This window comes from Sturnira hondurensis, unplaced genomic scaffold (assembly GCF_014824575.4).
Source record: "Sturnira hondurensis isolate 20B ecotype Veracruz unplaced genomic scaffold, ASM1482457v3 Scaffold0015793, whole genome shotgun sequence".
Lineage (NCBI taxonomy): Eukaryota > Metazoa > Chordata > Mammalia > Chiroptera > Phyllostomidae > Sturnira > Sturnira hondurensis.
This window is the reverse complement of record NW_028088424.1, coordinates 3,250,396-3,277,798: the sequence shown is the minus strand read 5'-3', so window position 1 is coordinate 3,277,798 and position 27,403 is coordinate 3,250,396. Positions and strand designations below refer to the sequence as shown.

The window sequence follows — 27,403 nt, the reverse complement described above, 5'->3', positions numbered from 1 at the left end:
TACAGAATACAATTTCACTTTCATAAAAAGTGCATTTATATGCACATTTGTCTGGATGTCTAGATTTCTGTATATCATATACCACAAATGTGAATACCTATATTTATATCTGTATATATCATATAATACAAAATGTTAACCCCGGTTATTTTAGTGAAAGAATTATGGATAGTTTTTATTTCCTTATTTGTGCTTGTCTATTTTATACATTTATTATTTAGCATTTTTAAAAGGAGAAACATTTTTAAATTCCCCAATCCAAGGAACCTACCCAGACCCAGAAGGTACCGGAAGGGAAGTACTCCCTCCCTAGTCCCGTGCTGCTGCTGGGACAGCACTGCAAACAGGTGGCTGTCGCACCAGCCTCCATCCCTGCTTGTTGCTGCTGCCAAGAGGCAGGTTCTGACAGGAAAGGAAATAATTGGCATTTACTGTGTGTGGCTAAATGCCAGGCTTTGACCGGATATTTTATCCTTATTTAATTTTCACACCATTATTGTAAGATCCATGTTAGGTAAGTTGACAAGGTTCCCCAACAGCTAAGAAACAGACCCAACTCCTGAGCCAGGTGGCTGGGACTGTGGCATGTCATGTGGTCTCCAGGCTGCAACGGGGATTCCTCCTGCACTGCACCTGCAGGCTGCTGACGCTGCATGCTGGTGAAGGCTAATCTTTATGGCAAACAGAAGAAAATGGCGATTTATTATATTAAAGATATAAGTGTTGACCAGTGTATTCCCCTGGTCAAATTTAACTTACTGATTACCCTGTGGTACACTAGGAAGTGAAAACAGAGGAGTGGGACATTTAGCAAGGAGAAAGCAGAATTCTGATTTATTTGCATGATGTCTCAACACCTAAGCAGTCTGATGAGATTATCGGTGGTGGGAACGTGGAGGGAGGCTAGAAAAATTACCTGGAACCTGGAATGCTCATTTTTCTTTCATGTTTTATTATAGGAAATTTTCAAATATATACAAAAGTAGAGCAGATGAAATGAAGAAATATCATGTCCTATCACCCACTTCAGAAATTTTCCACTCATACCAATCTGGTTCCATTTATACTTGCACCCACTCCTGTCCCTTCATACTCTTGAAGCAAATGGGATGTTTGTCAAGTCATTGGGTCCTTCTGCTGCTCTTATAATAACCACAGGTTCTAATTAACACAGTGGCAAAGTGCACACCCTTGGAAACACTGTCAGCTGGGGCTATATACCCATGCAGATTTGTGTTTGATACTTTCTCCCGAAAACAGCCATGCCTCATGTGTGGGAGCATAGTAAGTCAGGGGAAATCCTTTCAGATGTTGGTCCTTATTTCCTTGGCTTTCCTTTAAGAACCCTTTCTTGATGATTTGTGAAGATCCGTGAGTTGAGAGACATATAAACCATGATAAGTATGAATTATGAAGGAGATCAGGTTAGTGAGGAAAAACAGAACCTATTCATCTATTAATTTTTAAATTTATTCACATATCCATTCATACCTGCATGCATTGACTGTGTGTAGCAATCTCACTCCATTGCACACGCCCTTTCTTCCTTTGCCTTAGCCTAACTCTGGCTCTTCCCTGCTTTCTCCTGGAACCCTGAGGAATGGTCCTTAGTTTATCCAGTGGCCCAGGGAGAGGAGGAGCTTCTGTAGTTGTGTTTGCAGTTACCAGTGGATCTGTTTCCTAGAGGAAGATCCCAGAACCTCAACCTCATAGTGACACTTTCTTCCATTCTCAGGTCTGATTCCTTCCTACTGTGAAAACTGCATGATTTAATCAGAGACTGGAGCTCCTTCTTTGCCCTTTGTACTTTCTCAGTGATGGATTAAGTTTCAAGGCATGTTAGTTGCCCTGGTTCAGGGCCCTTCCAAGCCCTGCACCTAATTTTGTAGAGTATTTTTTAAATATTATCTTCCTTAAAGAGTTCTCCTCCTTCCAGCAACTGTATGAGACTTAGGTCCCACAAAATATGGATCCATCTCTCATCTACCTCCAAAATAGTAATGATCATATTTTCCTGGGATTATTTATTTACATATTTTGGATTCCCAGCCTAGCACAGTGTCTGCTATATAGTAGTTGCTCAACAAATATGTAATACATGTTTTCAGGAACTTTGTCTTCCGGTCCTTCTTTCTCACTGTGAGAAAGGAAAGTAAGAAGCAAGGAAAATTCCTGGGCAAGTGAAATAGGGAAACTGAGAGAAGAAAATCAGACAAGGCCAAACAATTTAAGCAATTTACAGCCAACTGGTGAATGGAAAGACCTTACCTCCCCTAACCAAGGACACTTGAAAGGTTTACATCTCTCCTCCCTAACCAGAGAATACATAATTTCATAAGCCATAAACTACAGGCACCAGGGAAGAGAGGAATGCTACTGCAAATGGAGAAATAACACCAGAACAAAGTGATCCATGGAGCTTTGGAATAGGAAGCGGCAGGACTCCTTTTTAGCTGCCCCTCCCCTTAATTCCTAGAGAAAGAGCACATCTTTGCTTCCCCTAGGAATTTCCCCTTCCAGATTCCCATGTTTCCCCCTATGTAGACTTGCTTCTGAAAATTCAAGGGGAAGGTGGATGTTAGAGTTTTTACCTGTCACCTTCTTAGATTGTTGGCCTCTGATATTAATAAAAGCACAATTATAATCCAATCCCTGTCTCTGCTTTTTGATTGAGCAGTGACAGGCAGCCTGAGCTTCAAACTTGGTTTCAACTGGGCATTTATTATTAGCAGTCTTTATAATTCAAAGTGAGACTGTTGTGTCTGCCAAATAGAAGTTGATTTGGTTTTCTATGGAGAGGAGCTTCCTAGGATGTTATGCCTGTCCTGTCTCAACCTCCATTTCATTTCCTTTGCTCATGTCACAGGAAGCTGCCCTTGCCTCACTAGAATAAGCACATTGTCCCACAGACACTTAAAATTGACAAGGATCTTAGGATCAGCATCTCCTTGGGGTCAACCCTCAAAGATGAATAAAAAAATTAAAGATAACATTTTAACTAAAGCAGTACATAGTTTTTTTGCAGAAAAACGGAAAAATTAGAATAATTGGTATACATCTTTTACTTCTATGTGTATTTTTATTTGTTTTTTAAAAAAGGAATCATACTGTACATATGTTGTGATCATCTTTCAGTATGTAACATTTAAATAATAAAACAAATTTTAAAAGCTTATTATAAAATTGATTTATATTCTGATCAAAAGTGCTGAGTATCTTGTTCTAGTCCACACAATGCTGTTATTGGTACCTAGATAATACAAACATACAACGTGTTATGTAGATATATGTATAGTTATATGTACAAGAATATGGTCATGTATATACACACGTAGATGTAATTTAACTATGTAGTATAAATAGCAAGTATAAGCTCACACTTATAAGGAGGTGACACCACTTCTTTGCACAACTCTAGTGGGCACTATTCATTTATACTTTCATGGTCAATGCGGCCCATTAGAGAGAATATTTAAAGAAAAAAGTTCAAGATAGGCGTGTCAGGTCTTCTTGCCTAGATACATTTCATAGATACGAGTTTTCAAATTTAGAAAAGTTCAGTTAGGACTGGTGGGAAAAAAATATTGTCAACAGCTACTGAAGAAAATGCGTTTGCCAAGTTTGCCAACTACGAGACGCCGTGGAGACGCCACGCCCGAAGAGTGGCGGTGCCTGCTGGGAGTTGTAGTGCCGCTGTCGCTCTCCGTGTGGCGGTCTGGAGCCCGAGAGACTCCGTTTCCCGGCAGGCCGCGTTCAGAGGCTGCTGGGGGCACTGGAGCTGCCGCGCTGGCTCCGGGAAAGTAAACCTGTGTTCCTCGGTTCCTGTTGTAGCCATGGCTTCGTTCGTGACGGAAATTCTGGCACACTCAGGGAGTCTGGAGAAGGAGGATCTGGGGACTCGGATCAGCCATCTGACCCGGCGGGTGGAGGAGATCAAGGTGCAGGCGGGGCAGCCGTTGGCTGACTGAAATGGGATGAGGGATCCCTGTGTGGCGGGAAGGGGCGGAGAGGACGCTAAGAGCTGACCTAGTGGGTCCGACCAGAGTCAGATGTGGGCTGGGGAGGAAGAATAAGAGCGGGAAGACTGGAAGTCTGTTGGTTGAGGAGGGAGCTCGGAGGGGAGCTCAGATTGGGGTTGGGGTCCGAGGAGGCCTGGGGCGGTGGAAAGGAGGGGGTGGTGGCTAGGGGAATGGTGGGGAGACCTGGCGTCGGGGAAGAGGAGAGAGACTGAAGAGACACAGAGAGCTGGGAGCTGGAATTGGAAGGTGTCCGGGGAGGGAGCCTAGAGGGACAGGAATGAGGACGGGGCTCCTCCCCATCCGTTGAGGGCTTGCTTCCTCCGCTCACTCCTCTTGTACAATTTGCGGATGAGTCTAGTAGCTTTGGGAGGATTGCACTATCCTCCTCCCCGAAACTTCTCTTGTTAAAACCCATCAGTATGTTTATTAAACTCTCTTCTGCATTTCCCAGGCCGTTGAGAGGCAGTGCTGAGTGGTGAAAACATGCGAATGGCACTTACATGGACCCTGTTTTGAGGCCGATATAGAAACAAAAGGCACATAGCCACACACAGTTCCTTGGTATTGCTGTTATTACCTTGCCAGTATTTGCCCACATCTTTGTTCCTTTCATTTAAAATTAGGTGTACCACGTACGTCTGGATTTAAGGAAGCAGGTTTGACATTGTACCGTAATGGCACGAAATGGTTTTGTTTTACAAAAATAGTTTCTGAAATTTTAAGTATTCATGTCATTGGCATGTCTTCTTTAACGTGGCTGTAGAATTTTTCACCACTTTTATGCAATGGGGTGAGGTCCGATTATTAATCTACTTTAGTGTGGCTTCCCGTATGTTTGGGACCTGACTTACCCGTTCTCATGGGTTTCTTTTCCTAACTTGAATCTTCAGCCAGATGATAAATACTTTCTGTACTGCAAGCAGGTCCACTTTCTTTTTCCTGGTTCTCAGATTTTGCATATGTTGCTATTTCAGCATATATTACCTGTAGTATTTTTACCCATTTTTCAGGTTCCATCTTAAATGTTTCCTGCATGAAAAATTTCCCCATTTTCTGTCAGGCAGAAGTGATGTCTTTTTCAGTTTTCCTGGAGGATATTAATTCTGTTCTATTACATTTCTGTATTCTGGTTACTTAAGTGTATACTATCTTTCCTACCTAAAAGGAACTTATTTCTGGGCAAGCATAATTTATTCTCTTATCTTCCAAAGCATTGACTAATTCAGTGAAAAGTATTCCATAACTTGTTTATTAAATTATTTTGAATTAAAGGAGATGAAACTCATCAATTTAGGGTTATAAAATTAGGCTTTCAATTTTATAAGCAAGAAGACAGAAATTCATAAATTGAATGAGGCATGCAGATTATGGATTTAGTTTATCCATTTTTTTCCCTATTAGCTATATGCTTCAATTTGGTGGCTATAATCTGAGCTGATAGTAGTTCAACATGAAGACATCTGGCTCTGCCTTTCTCTTTTTCAGCATTTGTGTGACTCTTGGGTACTTTTGGCATTTGTTGATCATTGACTTTTTGCACCCTAATCATGTTATAGGACCTTTATCAGAAGGAGAACTGTGTTTTTCAAAAAAACCCATTGCCTTGGAGGGAAAGTGAAAGGGTGTGGTGACTGGCAAGAAGGTTCCAATGTGGAAGACGTGTGTTTTTAACTGAGCTCCCAACACATCTCTTTGATATTTTTCTGTCTTATAGGGTGAAGTGTGCAGTATGATCAGCAAGAAGTACAGTGAATTCCTGCCTAGCATGCAAAGTGCACAGGACCTGGTTGCCCAAGTGGATAAGCTCTCTGATGATATTGATCTGCTGAAATCCAGGATAGAGAGTGAGGTAAGAGTAGTTTGTTATATTGAGTAGGTTTGTAGGGAGACAGTAAAGCTTTCTGATTCCTAAGATAACTCATTTCCGTACAACTTTTCAAGGCCTCATTTTTTAATTGGTAAGTGAAATTTGAATTAGATGATTTTAGGGTGACTTTCAACTTTAGAATAGGAATCTTTTTCAAAAACATAATTAAAAATTATGGTAATAATTTTTAGGAATCTTTTTATGGTAACATTTCATTTTTAGCTATAATAGTAATGTCTTGCATTTGACTAGGACTTTATAAATTTTAAAAAGTCTTAAGATTTTTTTGTCTTCATAATAAAATGAAAACATGAAGCTTAGACTGGATCATTTGGCCTCTTGTTTTGTCACTTCTTAGTTTAAAATATTTGAATCTGATAATGGCCAGCATTCTCTTCTATCTGCAACTGGCTTTAACAAATTCACACTTTCACGCATTCTTTGTCTTTTGGCCCTATTCTGGAAAATCGGCTTGGTTTGCCAATGACAGACACTCTGCTTCCTGTATAAAGCCACTTTTTCTGGACATGCAGAGAATCCTTGCCCATTTTGAAGTGTGTCACTTTGGAACTCGTGCTTGCTAAAGTTCTTTCAAAAGTCTGGCAGGTTTTAAGAATGTTTACTGTGTTTGCCAGAGTTCTGAAATCACAATAAGAAGTAAGCCAGTCTGGAAACAAATGTCTGCTTTATAATTTTAAAAACATTTTTCACTTCTATTACCTCACCAGGATTTTTTCCTGCAGTTTCCTTTTAAGAAAAACAGGTGATTGAAAGAAATCAAACCAGTACCAGAGGTTTAAACAGTCCAATCTTAGGTATCTTCTACATCTATTTCTAAGTTATCACTTACGGCCCATTGACCTCCAAAATCAGTATGCTGAGGTAACCTAAAAGGTCCTTAAGAAAAGACACCAACTCTTTTCTCTTTGATAGTCACCAAAGAAGGAAAGTGAATAGATGTGTTTTCGAAAGTTCTGTATACAATTTGAATCACAAGTGGGGAAACCTCTAGTTTACCTAGAAAAATCTATTTAATAGCCAGTTTACTACTCATTCTGATTCTAGGTTTTAATAAAATAAATCTGTTATTCTACAACTTTGGCACAGTTCAAGTAATATTTTCAGTATGTGTTTGTTTGATCAATAAATCAGTAGTGCAGTTTTAGACTATTCTTTTAGAAGTGAAGTGTCTGCAACAAGAGATTAATGGGCTCTGTACCTTTCGCTGGCCAGATTATGGCTAGTGAAATTTACTCAGTTCTGTTTGTTGTATTTTGAAAAACAGCTGGTCTAGATGAGAAGATCCAGGCCTAAACTCCGCACCATCTGAAGAAGAGTGGATGAAGCTAAGAGTGTTTAGCCTTAGTTAGAAACATTTTCGAGATTTGAGGCCCTTTTCATGGGAGAGGGATTCAAATTTGTGGCTAGAGAAGAATTAGATTTAGTAGGTGGATATTGGGGTTTATTCAGTATTTGGTGTATTTATTTAACATCTACAAGGTGCCAATGTGATAGTTGCAGAACTAGACAGTTTTTTTTTTAATTTTAAAATGTGAATCTTATGCCTACTATAGATAAGTAAAATAGTGTGATGCATACTAAATAGGAATAATCCAGTTAGAGAGAGGGGATATAGCCAAGGATGGTTTTTTCCTAGGAAATAGTGTCTGAACCAAAACCTGAAGTGATAGATAATTAGGCAAAACAGGAAGGCGGAGTGTTTTAGTTAGGCAGAGGGGACAGCATCGCAGAGGCGTGGAGGTAGTGGAGAGCTGTCACTTCTGAGAGCTGCAGGTGTTCCATCTGACTATGCTTGCTTCCTTCTGTGGGAAGGAACATGACATGAGATTAGAAAGGTAAGCAGGGACCTTGTGTGTCCGTTGGAGTAGGGTGGTTGTTGTCTTGATGGGACTGGAAGCAATGGAGGATTTTAAGCAAGGAGTGACATCAGATTTGAATTTTAAGAATCCCATTTTGTTTGCAGTTTAAAGAAAGGATGTGAAGGAAATGAGAGTGGGAAATGAGAAAACAGTTAAAATAATCAGGCAAGACCAGATGGTAACCTGCTCTAAAGTCAGTGGCAATGGGAATGGAAAAGAGTGGACGAGTGTGGCAGACTCTGGCCAGCAGAATCTGCGTGTTGTGACTGAAGACGAAAACAAATGCACAGACTACAGCAATCCCGTGGAGAAAAAGGGAGGGCATGGTACTCTCTTAAGATGAGAGCCCTGCAGCCACTTCCCTCGAGGAGAGAGTGCCTTGGCCACTCTCTCAAGGGGAGAGCACCCCAACCCTTGCCTGGACAGGCTTTTATTGTTTTTGTCAGGTCTTACATCAGAGAAGGATTTATTATTTATTACATAGAATATTGTTGTCTACATTTTAGGTATAATCAAAGAAATTAAAATAATAAATGTAGAAGGGAAAGATGGCGAGCTGGTTAGCTCTGTCCTTGAGAAAATTCACACAGCTTTTGGAAATAACTTTCAAGATAGACAATACACATCTGCTGTTTCAGACCAGGGTGAGGGAGTTTTAGCAGGAGCAAGCCATAACAGTCAGTATGCCTGATTCCCTCGGGAAAATCCGGTTTGAGGGTCTGGCTCCTGCCCACCACTTCACTCCTGTAGGTTTTCCATACAGAGCTGAGTCACATTTGCCCGATTTAAAACAAACCGGTTCTCTACAGATGAATCCTAGTGACATTTAAGAAATAGGATCTTTGGGACTTTTGATGTGGGGAGTGAAAGATCGGGAATCAAGGATAAGGGGAACTTGGTCATTGGTGTGCCATTCTGTGAAATAGAGAATCTAGAGAAGGAGTAGGTTTTTGTAGGGGAAATGAGTTTAAAGTATGAGTTACTTAAGGGATATGCAAATACAGCTACACAGTTGGGTTGTATTAAGATGGAGGGTAGACTGTTGGAGAGAGAGAGAGAATGTGAGGGAGCAGGAGTAAACAAACTTGAAATGCAATGGCTCAAACAAGAAATCATTTTTTTAAAGATTTTATTTTTAGAGAGTGGAAGGGAGGGGAAAAGAGAGGGAAACATTGATATGAGAAACATCGATCTGTTGCGTGCCCCCCACCAGAGACCTGGCCCACAACCCAGGCATCAAACCTGCCCTGACTGGGAATCAAACCCGTGATTTCGGTTCCTGGTAGGGTGTTCGAACCACTGAGCAACATCAGTCAGGGCAGATAAATTTTTTAAAAAATTATAATAGTCTAAGCTAGCAGGCTGGTTCTAAAACCTAGGGCCTAGCTATTCTAGTAGTGTGTGTCAAGGACTGTGAAGGGGATCTGAGGTTTCACCTATTTCCAGGTGAGCAGGTTGGCCCGCCACTGTTTTATGGATACTATTAGAAGCCATGAGACTCCTTGGGTGTCAGGTGAAGGGCAATTTATTATTCACAGCAGTAGCCAGAGTATCAGCATTTTTGCAGGATCCTGAGCCCCAGTTCCTGAAGGGTAGTGTGTAGTGGATTACATTACAGAAGAGAACTGAGTTTAGGGAACCTGAGTATCCTATAATGGGTAGTAAGCATGCCTGCTTTTTGCTTTGGAGGGAAACACCATCCCTCTTTTCCAAGTTGTTTATTTCACCAACATCCTTGAAAAGATAGTCTAGACCTAAAGACAGTTATTCCTTCGCTTGCAAGTGTAGAAATGTCAGAGATCCCTAAAGACTTGTCTCCCAACAGTGTAGCGCAGCAGAATTGGGAGCTTCTTCTGGTGGGTTGTTGGAAACAGAGGCTCTTAGGCCCATCCCAGATGTAGTGAATCAGAATCTGCACTTTAATATGATTCACCAAGTGTTATGTATATACTTTACAGTTTGAGAAGCACTACTCTAGGGTTTTGTTGTTTGCGTGATTGAAATTGGTTTTTCCCTATGTGCAGATTATAGCTGGAGGTTAAAGGCAAAGAGAACACACAGAGGAGGCACATACATTTTCTTAAGATCCAGACTTGGAAATGGTGCACATCACTTCTGCTTATATTCCACTGGTTCCCTCTTAGACACAGGGTCACAGCCAATTGTGAGGGATGCTAAAACATTTAGTCTAGTTGGGTCGCCATGTGCTGTAACTGTGGGAGAGTGGGAGTGAACAGCTTGCACAGCACCCCATCCATACACATTTGGAAGTTAGGGAAATGATGTGGACATGAGATGGTCCGCCACTGTTTCGTGGATGCTGTTTGAAGCCATGGGACTCCTTGGATGTGCAATGAAGGACAGCTTATTATTCAGAATAGAAATTGAAGCCATAGGAATGGGTGAGGTTGCTCAAAGAGAATGTATGGTGCAGGGTTTCTCAACCTAGGCACTGTTGATATTTGGGGCTGGGTAATTCTTTGTTGTGGGACCTATCCTGTACATTGTAAGATATTTAGCGGTATCCCTAATCTCTACTCACTAGATGCCAGAACTCCTTCAGTTTTGACAAGCCAAAATGTCTCCAGGCATTGCCAAATGTCCTTGGATAGAGAGAGAGCAAAAAACAGTTTGTTTTTTGAGAACCACTGGTTCGAAATAAGAAGGCTAGGGAGAAAGGACTATTAATGTGTATGAGGTAGCCAGAGGGGAAATGAAGCTCGCAAAAGGGAGAAGGAATAGCTTAAGGAAAGGAGGAAAATCAGTAGAGGATGGTGTCCTTGAACTAAAGGAAAGAAGGTAACAGTGTACTGATAAATAGGTAAAATTGATGATACATACTTTGGATTTAGCAATAGGAGTTGACTGGCACCAACTGTTTTAGAATAGTTTTGGTGTAATAGTAGGGCTAGAAACCAGATCATTGTGGGTTATAGAGTGAATGAGAGGTGAGAAAATCGAAACAGTGAGTATGGATCACTCTTACAAGAAACTTGCTTGTGACAAGGAAGAATGAAATAAGGTAGCTACTAAGCAATAGGATGGTTGCTGAGGTAGAGGAAATTTTTTCTTGAAGATGGGGGAAATTTTAATATACTTAAATCTGATGGGAGGAGCCATGTAATAATCGGTATCAAAATCCCTGAAAAGGTGAGACAGAATGGAAAGTGGATTCTGACTCATCATAAGAAAATCTTACTAGAGCTGTGCGGACTGGAATGGGTTGGCACTAGGGACACCCTTCTAGTAATGTAGGTGGATGGGCTCTCTGATGATTGATAACGGTTTAAACTAAGACTAGGTGGTGACCCAAGGATATTATGCTGATAGGGATGAGCATTCCTGCATAGGATGAGGGTTTGGTCTAAGTGGACCATTTAAGGTCCCTTCCTACTACATCCCAATCTTAACCAGCATTTCCATTTCAACATGAGTTACATTCATCTAATAAAGCTTATGGATTAGCTATGAATATTTTATTTCTTTGTAAAATTTTTTTCAATTAATGAATTTTTAGAGAGAGAAAGGGAGGGAGAAATTGAGGGAGAGAAACATCATTGTGTAGTTGTCTCTCACACACACCCTGTTGGGGACCTGGCCCATAACCCAGGCACATGCCCTGACTGGGAATTGAACCAGCAACTCTGGTTTGCAGGCCAGTGCTTAATCCACTGAGCCACACCAGCCAGGACTAAATGTTTTATTTCTTACGTGTAGTGTAGCTTAACAGTATACTTGTCTTTGATGTGTGACTTAGGTCCGCCGAGATCTTCATGTATCAACTGCTGAATTTACAGATTTGAAGCAACAGTTGGAAAGAGACTCAGTAGTCCTAAGTCTGCTTAAGCAGCTACAAGAGGTTAGTAACTTCAAGCTTTAGTGTTTTGGTGGTGAGAAAGGTTCTTTTTTTCCCCTATTGGTCTCATTAAATGTGTATCCCTTGACTACATGTGATATTTCTCATAATTTAAAAATAAGCAGACAGACTTGAAATAATAGGATGTATAAAATAAAATACCTAGTAACTGTGCTTATCGTTTCAGTTTTCTACAGCTATTGAAGAATATAATTGTGCATTAGCAGAGAAGAAGTATGTCACTGCCGCTCAACATCTAGAAGAGGTATTAAATGCTTTCTCCAAAGCATGAACAATTAGTACTATTCTTGTTTTTAGTAAATTTTATCTTCCATATATTATCAGTATATAAATGTATTTTAATTGTCCTGAGTCCAGAAGAAATGTTTAACAGTGATTCTATTTCACTACCAGGCACAGAAATACTTGAAGTTATTAAAAGCCAGAAAATGCTTTGATTTAAAAATCTTGAAATCTCTTAGCATGGAGCTCACGATACAGAAACAGAACATACTTTATCACCTTGGCGAAGAGTGGCAGAAGCTGATTGTGTGGAAGTTCCCACCATCAAAAGGTGCTGCTGACCTCAGGTGGACTGCTTTGCTTAATCTGCCTGAACCAGTTTGACCTCTGAATGTATTCTAAACATTTTGTTTTCAGGTTTCATTTATTAACCTTGCAAGTCTCTATTGAGTTCTCATATTAGGCAAAATGCTTGTTAGGACTGATTTATCTGGGTCTCTTAAGTGTCTTCACTGTACCTCCCTTACATCCGTCTTTCTGTTCCTTTCAGTAGGAAGGAGCAGAGAAGACTGAAGGTGATTGAGTGGGCGGGGTCGTGTGGTGAAGGGTGTGATCAAAGGGATGGTAGCAGTTGAAGACCATACAGAGTTTCCATTGAATAGTAGGATGATCTGTTCCCAAGAGCCCTAATCGCAACAGTTTATCTTGGGTAGAAAGCTTAAAGAATCTAGGTATTCTCTCTCTTGCTGAGGAAAGAAGACGGGGATCAAAAAGATGGGTTTGGCTTAATTTTTCTCAGTCCTTGGGGTAAAATGGTGGCAGTTATGAGGTGGGGGTGCTTTGCAAGATGAAGAAATAGGGTAACTCTGGCCCTGGCATTTATTTATACTACTTAGCTCTCGGTCTGCCTGCCACCCATGCCTGCACCCTCTTTGTTGTCTTGTTTACGCAGAATGAAACTCCTGAGGATATATGTAAAGGGCGTGCAATTAAACCTGGTATATATAATTTCCAACACTGAATCTTGAAATTAAGTCTTTTTCAGGGGGAACCTCACAGTCTCTCCTTGTTCCCTTTTCAGTGTCCACTTTGGCCTCCTAATACATTACATATGTATGTGTGTACACACACACAAGCACACATGTGCATTTTAGGTATTTGAAAGGAACTAATATGGAAAATTTTAAATTCTACTTCTAAGTAGACTGTAAAATTATGAGAAAATGGCAGATATGTTCTTTGTTATAATGCACCCTTCCAGTTAAGCTTGTTTGGCAGGCTGTTCTCTTTACTCGGTAAGAAAGAACGAGAAAGAGGATGTCTTAAGTGAAACTAGGGTGTTTCATTTCTTGCCTTCATTCAGTGTTTCAATACATATTTAATAAACATTTACTGTAGGCATGTCATCTTGCTTTTGCACTTAGTTTGAACATGCTAAAAAAAGTGATTTCTTGTTTTAAAGTGATGTCAAGGACATATTTAATATTTGATTGCATTGGAAGTGTATTGTAATATATTTAGGAATATCAGTAGAGAATGGACTGTGAGGAATGGAAGTAGGAATATCTTATTTTGCTGAGACAGCTGATATTTTTTTCTCTTTTTCTTAGATACCAGCAACTTGGAATCTTGCCTGCAAATAGAACTTCATTTATGCACTGGACAATCTCACAGTGAAGAGAAGACTCCTGTGCCACCAACCAGTTCTGTCCTCTTGGCATTTTCTATTCTTGGAGAGCTACATACAAAACTTAAATTATTTGGTAAGGCACACTACTTTGTTTCATTTACATGTGTTAAAGGAATGACAGTAAAAAAAGTATAGAATATTCTCTGGATAACATTGACGATGGGTCGTAGGGTTTGGCCTCATGATTCATCAAATGGAATTGTCATAAATATTAGTCTTTTTACTATGGGCTTAGATCCTTTTTTTCCTTTTTAAACTAGCTGCTGCTGTTTATCTGACTTTTTGAATAATTAAAAAATGGGTAGATAATCTTGGAAACTTCTGTGGGAAAACCTTCAGTACATAGTGTGTAGTGTGTAATGTCATGATAATATGTATTTTTAAAATTAATTTTAGAGAAAGAGGAAGGGAGAGAAAGAAACATCAGGTTGTTGTTCCACTGTTGATTCTTGAGTGTGCGCTGACCAGGGGTTGAACCTGCAAATCTTAGTGTATCAGGATGATGCTCCAACTAACGTAGCTACCTGGCCAAGACATTTTATTTATATTATAAATAAGATATTTATAAAAAATAAGAAATATTTATACATATTTTTTGTTAGATTTAAATATCTTTGTTTTTGATAGGCTTTATATAAAAGTTTCTTCTAGTGATTTTTGATGATTGTTGGTGTAATTTTTCAGGTCAGATGTTGCTGAAGTATATCCTCAGGCCTCTGGCATCTTGCCCTTCCCTTTGCGCTGTAGTAGAGAGCCAGCCTAATATCATTATCGTTCGTTTTGAATCTGTGATGACTGACTTGGAACATCCGGCACCATCTGAAGTTTTTGCGAAGGTCAAGCTGGTTCTGGAGGTGCTCCAGAAACATCTTCTAGGTGTGTATCTCCAACATACAAAAGCAGTGCTTTTATATTTTGGAAAAGTCATTATGGTTTTTGAAAGTAAATATTACTTCAAAGTAGATAAAAATGCTCACGATCTGAATGTACAGAGGATCAAAGGTGAGTAGGTTATGTCACTGGAACAAAGTTACCTTCTTATTTCTTGGTCTACTTGGTATTCCTTCTCTGCCCTATATTGACAAGTAGGGTTAACAGTGATACTCCAGATTCTGTGTTTGTAATGTTTAGTTGAATTCTAGGATGCCCTTCGCTCATGTAATTTCTAGTAAACATCTCATTTCGGGACTCCTGCTTTTATTATAGGAGAAACAGATATGAACTAAGTGCTATTTTACATATTTCAGAGGGAAGGTACCTTAATTTGACATAAACTAGATTTAACATAGGAAGGGAATTACATCCAACTCAGACCATTGTTTAGATCTTTATATATTCACACTTGAATAGCCAGTTTCTTTGTTGCTTAAATCACTTTTTGATTGTCATACTATTAAAAATAAAGTTTCTTCTAGTGTTTTATTTCAGTGTTGGGTTTTTTGTTTGTTTAACTTACCTTCTTTTTGCTTTTTTTAGTTGTATATTTAATAGTCAAATCAAGTGTTCTTGTGTGGAGAAAATAAAAAAGAAATTCTGCTATTGTTCATTTGCTTTCCTGGCAGTCATGTAGTTTATTTAGGGAATACATGTGCAAGGAATGCTTTCTAACTTTGATAGTAGCAGAGAAGAAAAAAATCTTAAGACTTGTATAAATTACCAAAGTCCAAGGTGGTTTTTTTGTTGGTTCACTTAGGGAGATAATACACTTATTTTTATTAGATATAGCACAGTTGTAAACAAAATATCTAGATTGGAAAAAACCAGAGAAGTGATTTAATCCACATATCTAAGTCTCCTCCATCACGTTCCCATCGGTTGGCCATATAACCAAGCTGAGTAGCTTAGTGAGAGAGTCACGTCCTCTGAAGACGTTTTACCTTACCTCTGGGCATCTCTGAGTGCTTTGAAGTTCTTGTTGGTTTGTTTTTAAATCATGTCTTCTGTCTATATTAAATATTATTACCAAAATCCCCATTTTACAAAATTAAATCTTTAGGGTAGTTGTTTAAGAAATTTATTGATATATATTATTCTGTAATGTCTGCTTTACTGAAGCTATGTCTTCTATATGGAGCTATATAGAACAAGTGTAATTCCTATTACACTTGATAGACTTTAAAATTCTTTACAGTAGCTGTTATTTCCCATGTATCTTATCACCAATATAAACATGTTTAGTTTTTTTTTAATGATAGAGTTTTAAGTTCTCTGTATCTTCATTGATGTTTTGTGAATATTTTCCATGTTTTTCTGTGATCCTCTTCTTAAAGTGTGGTGTTCGAACCGACAAGTATTCGAGGTCTAGTCTGAGCCAAATTGTAATACCGAGGGAGCATTGATGCTCTCATTCTCAGTGCTGTGGTTCTTACAGCAGAGCCAAAGGCCGTTGTTTCACAGCCCTTGAGTATTTAACTACATTGAGCTTAATGTAGTCTAAATCCTGTGCCATACACAGTGCCAATTGCTGCTTTTCCATCTCCCACTTGTGCTTGATGTTTTTGGAGTTAGCATTAGTATTTGCTAAATTTTACTTGATACAATTTTGCAATGTATTTACTATTCGTTATTTGAGTGCATAAATGATAACCATGTTTTTTTTTTTAAGATTTTATTTCTTTTTAGAGAGAGGGGAAGGGAAGGGAAGGGAAGGGGAGAAAGAAAGAGAAAGATCAGTTTGTAGTTGCCTCTCTCATGCCCCCAACTGGGAACCTGGCCCACAACCCAGGCATGTGCCCTGATCAGGAATCGAACTGGTGAACTTTCAGTTTGCAGGCCGGCACTCAATCCACTGAGCCACACCAGCCAGGGCAATAGCCATGTTTTCTTAGAGTTCAGTCTAAGTCAGTGATGATACTGTTGGGGCCAGAAGGGACAGGTGTTTGGGGGAATTCCAGTAGAAACTTCTTTACAGTTTGACACCAGTTCATTAAATTAATTAGTACTCAATCTCATTCTATTTGTGAGTTTTCTTAGTACCTAGGATATTCAGAAGAGCAGTGTTGCTAGGCACTCTTCTAATGTGTCTTTATGCATTTTAGGCTTTAGTTTCCCTTCTGGCTCGGAGAACATTGCCTTTGGCAAAGAAGAGGATGGCCAGGCACCTCGAGTTTAGGAATTCTGTGGTCCCTTTGACACTCATCAAGCATCATTCCCTTCATCTTCTTGCTCTAACTATAACCTGAAGATACTTAGACTCCTTAGTTCTTGTTGGAATACTCTTTCTTTGGATTTTAGCTGTTCTGAAATTTCATGAAGGCTTTACCCATCCTTTTACATTTGAATATGTACTTTTTCTCTTTCCTATTTTCCTTATTATTAAACTTCATTATACCATCAATAAAAGAGCTTTTAAAAGAGGAGAATGAAAAATCTCGTGGAAAGAATTTGGCAAATGTATAAAAAGCTGTAAAAAGTTTGTATCTTTTAAACCAGGATTTCAACTTCTAGGATCTGGCCCTAGAAGTCTGAAATACATAAAACCATTATGTATGAAGATGTTCATTACAATGTGACTTGTAATACTGAAATACTGTAAATTAATGAACTCTTAAATAATAGGGAAATGATTAAATTAGTTAATTAGTAGGCCACTTTGCATAGTTATATTACAATTTATTGCTTTTTTTAAAGGTGAAGGTGATTTTTAAAACTAATTGCTTTTTAAAAGCCAGCAATAAGCATTGTCTTAAAGGATTAAAAACTATTTCTATTAAAACCAGTTATGTCAGTAATGTACACTATCATAAATATGCTTTAACTTTGTTTTAGGTGTTATAGCTAGTGTAACACCTAACATCAAAAGACTCTTCTAAAACTTTTATAATTAAGAAATGTACTAAGTTGTCTAAATATATAAATATATACAAATTAGTAACCTTTCTCTAAACTAGTTGTAATCAGCTATAAAGGATAAAGATATTTATAATGACAACAAAATCTATAAAATTCTTAAATGTTAGTAACAAAGAGTATATGCAAAAGGAAAACTGTAAAACTTACTTGAGGTCATAAAGTAAGACCTGAATGAAAGGGAAGCTGTCATGGAGTAGAAAAAACAGTTTAATAAAATTGTCAATTCATTCCAAAATAACATATAAATTTAATACATTTCCAGTCAGATTCTGTTGCATATTTTTCAAACTGGAAAAATGACTCTAGAGCTTACATCAAAAATATATTTGTATTACTAATATTTGAAAAACATTAGTGGGTGGATTTTATAATTGAAACTACCATAATTTTAGGACCATCAGACATACCAGACCATAAGACATGCTTAGGTTTTAGAGGAGAAAAATAGGAAAAAAAATTTTGAAGCAAAAATGTAAAATATTTAATATTTTATTAAATATTCAATAAATATTTAATATTTGGGGAGCAGTGCGGTGGTGATTCCTCTCCACCACCGCACCCCACCCCACCAGGAGCCAGGTAAGCTATATTAGGACTATAAGATGCACCCCCCTTTCCTCCCAAAATTGGCGGGGGAAAGTGCATCTTATAGCCCCCAAAATATGGTATGTTTTTAGCACAAGAAGGCCAGTGGAATGAAAAAGAGTCCAAAGTAGAGCCAAGAATAAATGAGAACTTAACATTTGGTCAAAGTCATGTTTCAGTTTAGGGGACAGATATTTTCTTTAATAATGGTACTAGAAGATTGGTTTATCTATATGGAATAAAACAAAGTAGATTCCTGCTTCATACTTCATACAAAAATAAATTCCAGGTGAATTAAAGCTCTCTTTGCAAAAAATAAAATAATAAAATATTAGAAGGAAATTCAGAAGGCCTTAATAGTCTTAGGAAGCTCAGAATGCATGAAGGAAAGAACTGACAAATTTGCCTATATGTAAATGTTAAATTCTGTATGGCAAAGAGTACCATAAACAAAGTTAAATATAGTAGTGTACTGGGAGAAAATATTTGCAATACATTGGACAGACAAGGAGTTAATATATAGATTTTTAAAAAAATAACCATAATAGAAGAATGGGCAAAAATATAAATAGATAATTTATAGAAGAAAAGGTACAATTGGTTAATAAAAATGTGTTGCTTAGCTTTGTCAGTAGGGCAATAGAAATCATACTATCAAAGTAGAACTTTTCACCCTTAGTGTTGACAGAATTAAAAGATATAACTTCTGATCAGAAGTAAGACACTTGTGATGAGAAGTTTGTAGAAAGGTAGTCTGCTTTTTGTGAGTTTGTTAGAGAGCAGTCCGAAGCTATATAATAAAATTTAAAACATACATTTCTTTTACCCAGGCATCCCACTTTTTCATTTGTTACAGAAGTGATATCAATAGTATATATATTTGTATGAGTAGGTGTATATACTTGCACACTGGAATGTGCATTGTTTGAGGAATGGGTGTATAATGTATGGTTGAGCCATTCTGTGGGATATTATGCAGCTATTAAAAAGAAACGAAGTAGAGTTAGACATACCATATTTTTCGGACTATAAAATGCACCCCTCCCCCCATTTTGGAGGAATAATGGTTGTTAATGCTGCTGTTGAGTTCTGCTTACATTTACATTGGTGAAATAATATGTTATTAAATATTTTACCACATTTTTTGCTTCAAAATTTTTTTTCCTATTTTCTTCTAAAACCTAGGTGTGTCTTATGGTCTGAATATAGGGTATTAATCTCACAGAGGTCCATGGTCTGTTTTTAAGTGATAAAAATTAAGTATAAGATCTGTGACATGAGGCTGTTTTTATTGAAAAGAAAACAACCCCTTTCATGAGTAATGTAGAGACGCCATAACAAAATACCACAGGCTAGGTGGGTTAAGCAACAGAAATTTATTTTCTCACAGTTTTGGAAACTGGAAGTTCAAGATTAAAGTGTTTGCAAGTTTTGTTTCTCCTGAGCTCTCTACCCTTGCCTTGCAGAAAGTCTCACTGTGTCCACACATGGTCTTTCCTCTGCTGCATATTGCTGGTGTCTTTTCCTTTTCTTATGGGGACACTAGTCATATTGGATTAGAGCCCCACCCTATGATCTTATCTAACCTTAATTCTCTAAAGGCTAGGCCCTGTCTCCAAATGCAGTCATATTGGGGGTTAGGGCTTTAGTATATGAATTGGGGGTGGAACACAGTTCAGTAAGAATCAGATGTCTGTGTGTGTGTGTGTGTGTGTGTGTGTACATGTGTACATGCCCTTGGCAAATTTGTTTATTTTTTGGTATGAATCTGAGAGAGGAGAAATAACAACCAAACTTAAAATTGGTCACTTGGGCAAGTAGAGAAGAAGAGGGTAAATTTGGGTTTTTTCTTTATAAACCTTAGTGGTGTTGGTTAGTCTTGTCACAGCAAGTGTGTGTTGCTTTTCCCATGATTTTCAAGTAACTTATAACTTTCTTATAAGTTACTAAAATTTATCAAAAAAGCAGAAACTCTGAACATACAAATAATTGTAGAAGAAATTTGAAAGGCTGTTGAAGACTTGGCACTAAAAAGGTTACCGTAATCAGGCACCAAAGATTTATCAACTAATTCTATGTGTTCTTCAAATTCCAGATAGTCCCTTTTTTAATCAAGCCATTTGGTCAGTAGAAAAAGATGAGAAGTACCCTAATGAAAATTTTAAAAACAAGCATAAACTTCACACAAAATATGATAATGGTAGCTTATTCACAGATAGAACACTACAGAATGATTTTAATTGTGACTTATAAATGCAAACATAAAAAATGTAAATTCAATAATACCTTTAAAAAGGACACATTGAGACTAAGGGTTTATTTTAGGAATGCAAAAATGGTTCAGCATAAGAAAGCTATCAAACAGTTCATTATGCTAGCGTGTTGTTACACCATTAGTTATGGAAAATTATGCCAGAATGTGGTGCTCTTTACTAATAAAAAATGAGCAAAATAGGAATATAATACTTTTTAATAGTTTGATGAAATATTTATGATATGATCTCAAGGGGGAAAAGGTACAGAATGGTTTATATAGTGTGTTCACACGTATGTATTATACAACTGTTTCTTTGGTATGTATGCATATATCCACTCAACAGATCTTTATAGAACAAGGCAGTGTACCAGCTGCTTGTACCACTTGACTAAGACGGTAGCTGCATTCAGGGTCTGTGGTGTAGATCATCATTGTCTAATAGAAATAAAGTGCAAGGTACATAATGGAATTTAAAATTTCTAGTGACCACATTAAAAAATGTTAAATGAAACAGGAGCTTATAATTTAATAATATATTTTATTTAGCCCAATATAACCATAATATAATTTTAATATACAATCACTATAAAAATTATTGAGCTTTTTACATTTTTAATAAACTTTTCCAAATTTGATATTTTATACTTATAAATAACTGATCTGTATTTAGATGTTATAAAATTTACAGTTGAAAAAGTAGGTTCTATATCCAACTTGTTTCAAACATACTGAAAAATTTCCAGTAGCTGTATTGAGTACCAAAAGAATTATTTTCCTTTAATATTCTCACCTATATCAACAAAGTTGGCTTATTTTTTAAAATGAATTAATTTAACTTGGAAGCAAAAGCATATCAGCTTCAAAACTATGATTGAGTTAAGTAAATTCACTAACCCCTATGTATCAAGTCACTACTATAAATATGGAATTCAAAATGGTTTCGCATACGTTTTTAAAGACCTAAATTTATCCATATCAGCAAAACACCCTTAAATATATTTTTTAATCAAGTAAAACTTATTTCTTCAAATTCTTTGGGTATTTTTAGCAGCCAATCTACAATTAAAATCTTATGTGTTTTGAATTTTGTTAGAAAAATGATATATTGATTTATATTATGAAAAGGTTTAAGTTCAATATCAGTTCTTATATCTGTGTAGCGAGGTTACAAATAAGCTTTTTCTTTTCATGGAACTTCAAGTTCAGTATGATCTCAGAAAACATTACCATTTCTGATCATCGAGTATTTGGTCAGCATTACTTTTGTTCCAAGAAAATCTTGAAGATAAGTATTACATTTCTTAATATAATAGAATATTCTTAATATAATTCTGTCAACATGTGTTGGAAAATACTGCCATGTAAAGTATACTATAGAAGAGGTATTGAAGTATTCTGTTTGCTAGACTAGATATGCTGTAAGTAAGGTGTTTATTGGTATTTTATGTAGGATAAACACTCAGTTCCTATGCAGAGATGAAAAAAGTATGTTTCTTTATTATTAAAGAACTGAGATTTTATTCTAAAGTAGTTTCAACTTCATTTGCAGAACTTCTGAGTTCTGTTACATTACTGATTACATTACTTGTCATGTAATCAGATCAGTAGAGCAGCAATAAATGATTGTAATGTAGATGGTTAATACCTCATTGTTACAGAGTACAGGCAGTAATGCAGTGCAGATGGACGATTCATTTGAGCAGTGAAGGTAAAACCATAATTGTATGTCATGCTTTGTTCTCCACGCAGTCAGTTAAGGTAGCTGTAGAATTATCTATGCTGTTTTCTTCCCCATCATCTTACAATTAAAGAATTCTAGAAAACTAGGGAACTTGATAATAATTTAGACTGTGAAAAGTTTCTTGTTTAAAACTTTTTCTTTTGAATTCAGATTCGCCTCTTGATACTGATCTAGAAAATGAAAAAACGTCTAAGATCATACTGGCTGAGATGCTTGGTGACATGATCTGGGAGGACTTGTCTGAGTGCCTCATTACAAACTGTTTGGTTTATTCTATCCCAACAAACAGCAGCAAGTTACAGCAATATGAGGAGGTAAGAGAAGAGATATCACAGAAGGTTTTAAGGGACTGTAGGTTCTTATTGGTATCTTGTTTTTTTCTGAGACCTTTTGTTCTTTAGTAACATTAAGAAAATTATTAATAAGGAATAGAAGCAAATTCTCCATAACTTTTTTCATTCTGGCTTCCAACCATTTGACTGGGAAGTATCATATTTATACTAAGTATATTTTCTTTGGTAAGAAAGTTTTGAAAAACAGTTATCCTTTTATTTATACTTGTATCAGTAATAATAGTTACTATGTAACACTTCTTTTGTTTCTTTTTAGTGTTTCCTTGAACACTAAAATAAGTACATTTATTTTTAAAGGTCTTTGTACCTTTATCAAGTAGAATCAGAGATTTCTGTTGAAGATCCTCTCTCTAATGAATATAAGGCAGGAAAAATGTATAATAGTTTTGTACTTCGTAGTTGCTGGTTTGTTCTAAAACTTAAATGACCTGTTGGTCCTTGTTCTTTTCTGTGCACTGGATTTGACATTTTAATATTAAAACGGTTGATATGTATATCATTCTTTTTTTTTCTTGTTTTTCTCAGATTATACAGTCCACTGAAGAATTTGAAAACGCCTTAAAGGAGATGAGGTTTTTAAAAGGAGATACTACTGATTTGCTGAAATATGCTCGTAATATCAATTCTCATTTTGCTAACAAGAAGTGTCAGGATGTGATTGTGACAGCTAGAAACCTCATGACCTCTGAAATTCACAACACTGTGAAGGTATCGGAGTTATAGTATGTTACATTATGTTAAGGAGGCAGCTCATTTTTGAGATGAATATGGTAGACTGGAAGAGAGCATGACAATTGCTGAGCTCACTGAGGGAGTTATTAATCTTCCGCATATTAGTTTTCTCACTGTTAGAGTGGTCCTGACATTTACCTCTTTCCTGAGGTACTGTGAGGTCCAGATAAGATAATGCACATGAAAACATTGTATAAATTGAAAAAGTCTATGTAAATGTAATGGATTACTATTGTTGAAATTAGATAATATGTCAACCTATAGGTTTTTCTCGGCTTTTTAACTTGAAGTTTTAGTACACAATTTTTCAGCAGGTATAATCAGGTATTCTTTATTTCCAGAGATTATATACTATTGTGAAAATGTTGATTTCATCTTTTAGACACTAGTTTTGAAGTTAAAATGATAAAACAAATAAAAAATGTGATCTGTTTAGAGTGTAAACAAATTATCTGCAAAGTTAATGGGCTGATTAATTTGCATTGGGGGGAATTTACTCCTTTAATCTTTAGATAATTCTGTGTATTTTCTTCTGTTCTTTTCATCTCTACATATGTAAAATTTTTGGTAAAGGTAAGGTGTTATTAGATTAAAGCAACACATAGACTAAGGTAACCTCTTACTAGAAAACTTCTCTGCTGTTTCTCTCTGTCACTGCTGTCATTAGGCTCTTTGTCCCTCTATCCCTTCTCTGCCTTCCGCCCATTTTTCTTGGGGCACCCTGGTGCTGTGTCCACTTCAGCACAATGTGTAATTGGTCATTTGAGGGCATATATATTAATACCTTTTGAGGTAATTTTGGATTAAGGAGTTGAAAACTACTTATTACCAGTAATTGTGCTGTGCATTTTTTTAAAACAAATATCAGTTGCTTATGTCACCCTTCTGCACAAAACCCAGTGGCTCCCCATCTCACAGAGAGACCCAGTAGACTTATAATACCCTATAGGGCCTTATGTGACCGGTCCCCTCGTTGCCTCTCTAACTCTAACTTCTGCTATGTTCTTTTCTCATTGCTCTTCCCTGAATTTTCTGGGACCACTTGGTTCAGAGCCTTTGAACCTGTTACTCCCTGTACTTGGAACATTTTTACCACAAGCCGTACAACATTCGCTCCCTTTCCTGACCAGTCTTTTTAAAATTGGGACCTCTCCCTATTTCCCGTACTCCTTCCTTGCTTTATTTTTCTTTGTACAGCTTATCAATGAACATTCTCTAGGAATTATTTATTATTTCTCCCTCTCTAGAAAATAAGCTCCAGAAGGGCAGAGTTTGAGCCTTTTCTTTACTGTGTATCTCTAGCACCAAGAAAATCCCTGGGGCATACTAGTATGTACTTAAGTGCTCAGTCAGTATTTGGTAAATTAATTAATGTGTATCTCATTTGCCTGTCATAAGTCCTTGATATAAGGAGAGTTGTTACTGTATTGCTCTGTGACTGAGCTAAATATTTTAACATTGTTGGACCTCATTTTCCTTTTCAGTAACATGACAGAATTGAATTAGACAACTTTGGAGCTCTCTATTCAACTAATTCTGACATTCTATACAACTGCATTTTTTTCTGAGTACCCAGATTCTAAAAGTTATCTTATTCTAGATCAGGGTTTCTCAACAGTGTCACTGTTGATATTTGGGGACAGATAATTCTTTGCTGTAGGGAGATTGGTCTGTAGGAATTTTAGTAGCACCTGTAACCTCTTCTCACAGACGCCAGCAGCACCTCTCCCAGTTGTGAAAACCAAAAATGTCTCCAGACACTGCCAGGTGTTTCCTGGAGGGCAAAATTTGTTCTCAGTAGAGAACCTTTGCTCTAAATTCTAACCTGGTTCTTTCCCTTGGCATTTGTGCCCTGGAATTAGATCTTTGAAACTTCCAACTTTGAAAAGCTCATCCTCCTTTTTTCGTAAATCATTTAAATTTAATTTACCTTTTATAGTCTTCATCTAATTTTTCTCTGAGACGATTCCCTATGTATATCCACTATTTTCACAAAAGATCTAAAGTTGTGTTTTGTTGTTGTTTGTTTTGTTTTTACATTTTAACTTGACAGGTATCATATTAGATCTTACATTCTTGCATCTTGAACTTCTCTCACCCCCCCTTGTGAAGTCGTTTTGAGTCATGTATGTGCTGGGGCCACTAGTTTTCAAACACTAGCACTTTCCTAATCATTTCTATAGTTATATTCTTTCTTCTGCATTCTAATCTTAACCATAATTTTGACTGCTAGGTCCCTGACATTTATATTCCTATTTAAACTTGATAACATTTCTGTGAGGTAGATAGTATGCCATTTTGCAGATGAGGAAGGCAAGTCTTAAACATTTCTGTTAGACAGCTTTTTCTATCATAAATTTTCTGTACAGGTCTAGTACGTGCAGAGCAGAGCCACACGTCCTGCAGGGGGAACTGCTGCTTCTACCTGTGTAATCTCTCCTGTTTTTGGCCCCTGAGGCATCTTTAAGGAGCAATGTTTGAAAACCATTATTGCAATACAATTTCTCTTCCCTGAAAAAATTGAGGTCCAGAGAGGCTAAATGACTTTGCTAAAAGTTAGGGTAAAAAATATCAATGATGTCTTCAGATAGACATCCAAGTATTCCTTTAGCCTTGACTAAGTCTGGAAAGTTTCATTGTGTGTAAATGTTAGTGAGGCTTGTTTTGCTTTGACTTGGGATTTTTCAGGGAAGGATATGCTAGCCTGAATGAGTTATTTCTTTGCCTTGAACTAACACGTTTCTGGTGGGAAATAATTTGTTTAATTTTAAGAATGCAAAATCATACTGGTTTACAATAATTTAATAGCTTAGTCTGAGAAAGGTGATTTTGGAAGGCTCTTTCATTTACCTGAAATTTTGGGCCCGTATCACAGCTTTGCTGTTTTCAACAAGATTAGCAGCACACAGAATTGGAGAATGGTAGTAAATAGTAAAGGGGCTTGCTTATTTTCTTGTGACACGCTCCCAACCCAAGATGGAGCAGTCATTAAAATACTGCCATATATACTCAAATCTTTTCAATACTCTGTAGAGCCACAGCTTTATCATTGTGGAAGCAGCCAGTACCTTACTCCTCACTGTATGCTTGCATTTGAGTTACTCTGAGGATAGCGTGTTTTCTACATTTCTGTGTTTGAATCTTAGATTGCTCCTGATTCTAAGATTAGTGTGCCTGACTTACCCACCCCTGGTGAGGATGACAAGCTACAAGTACAGAAAATGTCCACAACTCAGTACAATGAAGTGGTGAATTTACAGCCTGAAAATACATTGGACCAACATTCCTTTTCTTTGCCCACATGCCGTATCAGTGAATCTGTGAAGAAATTAATGGAACTTGCCTATCAGACTTTACTAGAGGCCACAACCAGCAGTGATCAATGGTAAGAGTTGTGTGTAGTATGAAAATGGCAGTGACTTGGCAAAATGGGTATCTAAATTGTTATTTATTAAGAAAATTAGTTAGAATCTTTTGGGTTTTCCTATCCCCTTGGTTAATATTTTTTCCTAAAACAACAGCATAGCACACATATATACTGGTAATTAACTTTTCTTGACAGTAATATACATCTTACAGCAAGGTATAAGAAATAGAAGCATGTATGTGGATGGACTAAGGGATTTCTTTGATGTTAAAAATTGTTAATTATTTTTTAACAAAAAGCTCTTTAATTTTTGTTTATTGTTTGTATTGAATGATATTACATGAGAAAGCATGTGTAAGGAACTTAGAATGCTATTTGGAAAATGATTAATACATGTTTTTTTATTGTTGGTGGTAGTGGTGATCGTAGTTGTATCATCTACTCCAGCTTACTGTAGCCCTTTAGCTTAACATTTTTTTTTACCTTTTGAAATCTAGGCCCTAATTAATTTATGCTTTTAAAAATTGATTTTAGAGAGAGAGGAAGGGGGAGAGAGAGAAAAAAAAACATCAATTTGTTGTTCTACTTACTTGTGCATTCACTGGTTGATTCTTATAATGTCCTGACTGGGGATTGAACCTGCAGTTTTGGTGTATTGGGGCAGTGCGCTAAGCAACTGAACTATGGAGCCAAGGCGTTAATTAACTTCCATTTTAAGTGTTTATTTTCTGAAGTAGTAATAGTTTGTTGGGCAGCCCAAGTTAGAAAGTAGAGAATGGAATGTACCAAAGATCACCCCAAACTCTATTCCACAGAATCTCTTCTTGTAAACTCCTTCCTACTCCTACACTAACTTGAAGAGGAAATGGCAGGCTATAGCCCAAGTTGATTGATGAACAGATTTATAAAAGCCTCTTTAGTTTATATCTGTATGTAGCAGTTTTTTGCTTCTCATTGTGAG

General features: G+C 37.1%; 1 protein-coding gene across 2 annotated transcripts in view; it reads left to right on the top strand.

Annotated features, from left to right (window-relative positions):
* The first annotated feature begins 3,743 nt into the window (after positions 1–3,743).
* Positions 3,744–27,403, top strand: part of ZW10 (zw10 kinetochore protein) — a 35,113-nt gene continuing 11,453 nt past the window's right edge. The window contains exons 1-10 of one of the 2 annotated variants that reach the window (XM_037065639.1): positions 3,744–3,938; positions 5,734–5,868; positions 11,524–11,625; positions 11,810–11,887; positions 12,037–12,196; positions 13,476–13,628; positions 14,240–14,431; positions 22,141–22,304; positions 22,869–23,051; positions 26,222–26,460. In XM_037065639.1, the coding sequence (XP_036921534.1) occupies positions 3,834–3,938; positions 5,734–5,868; positions 11,524–11,625; positions 11,810–11,887; positions 12,037–12,196; positions 13,476–13,628; positions 14,240–14,431; positions 22,141–22,304; positions 22,869–23,051; positions 26,222–26,460 (1,511 nt within the window). In that variant the 5' untranslated portion in view covers positions 3,744–3,833. Of the gene's footprint in view, positions 3,939–5,733; positions 5,869–11,523; positions 11,626–11,809; positions 11,888–12,036; positions 12,213–13,475; positions 13,629–14,239; positions 14,432–22,140; positions 22,305–22,868; positions 23,052–26,221; positions 26,461–27,403 lie in introns of both variants that reach the window. The other variant, XM_037065638.1, reaches the window with a different exon arrangement.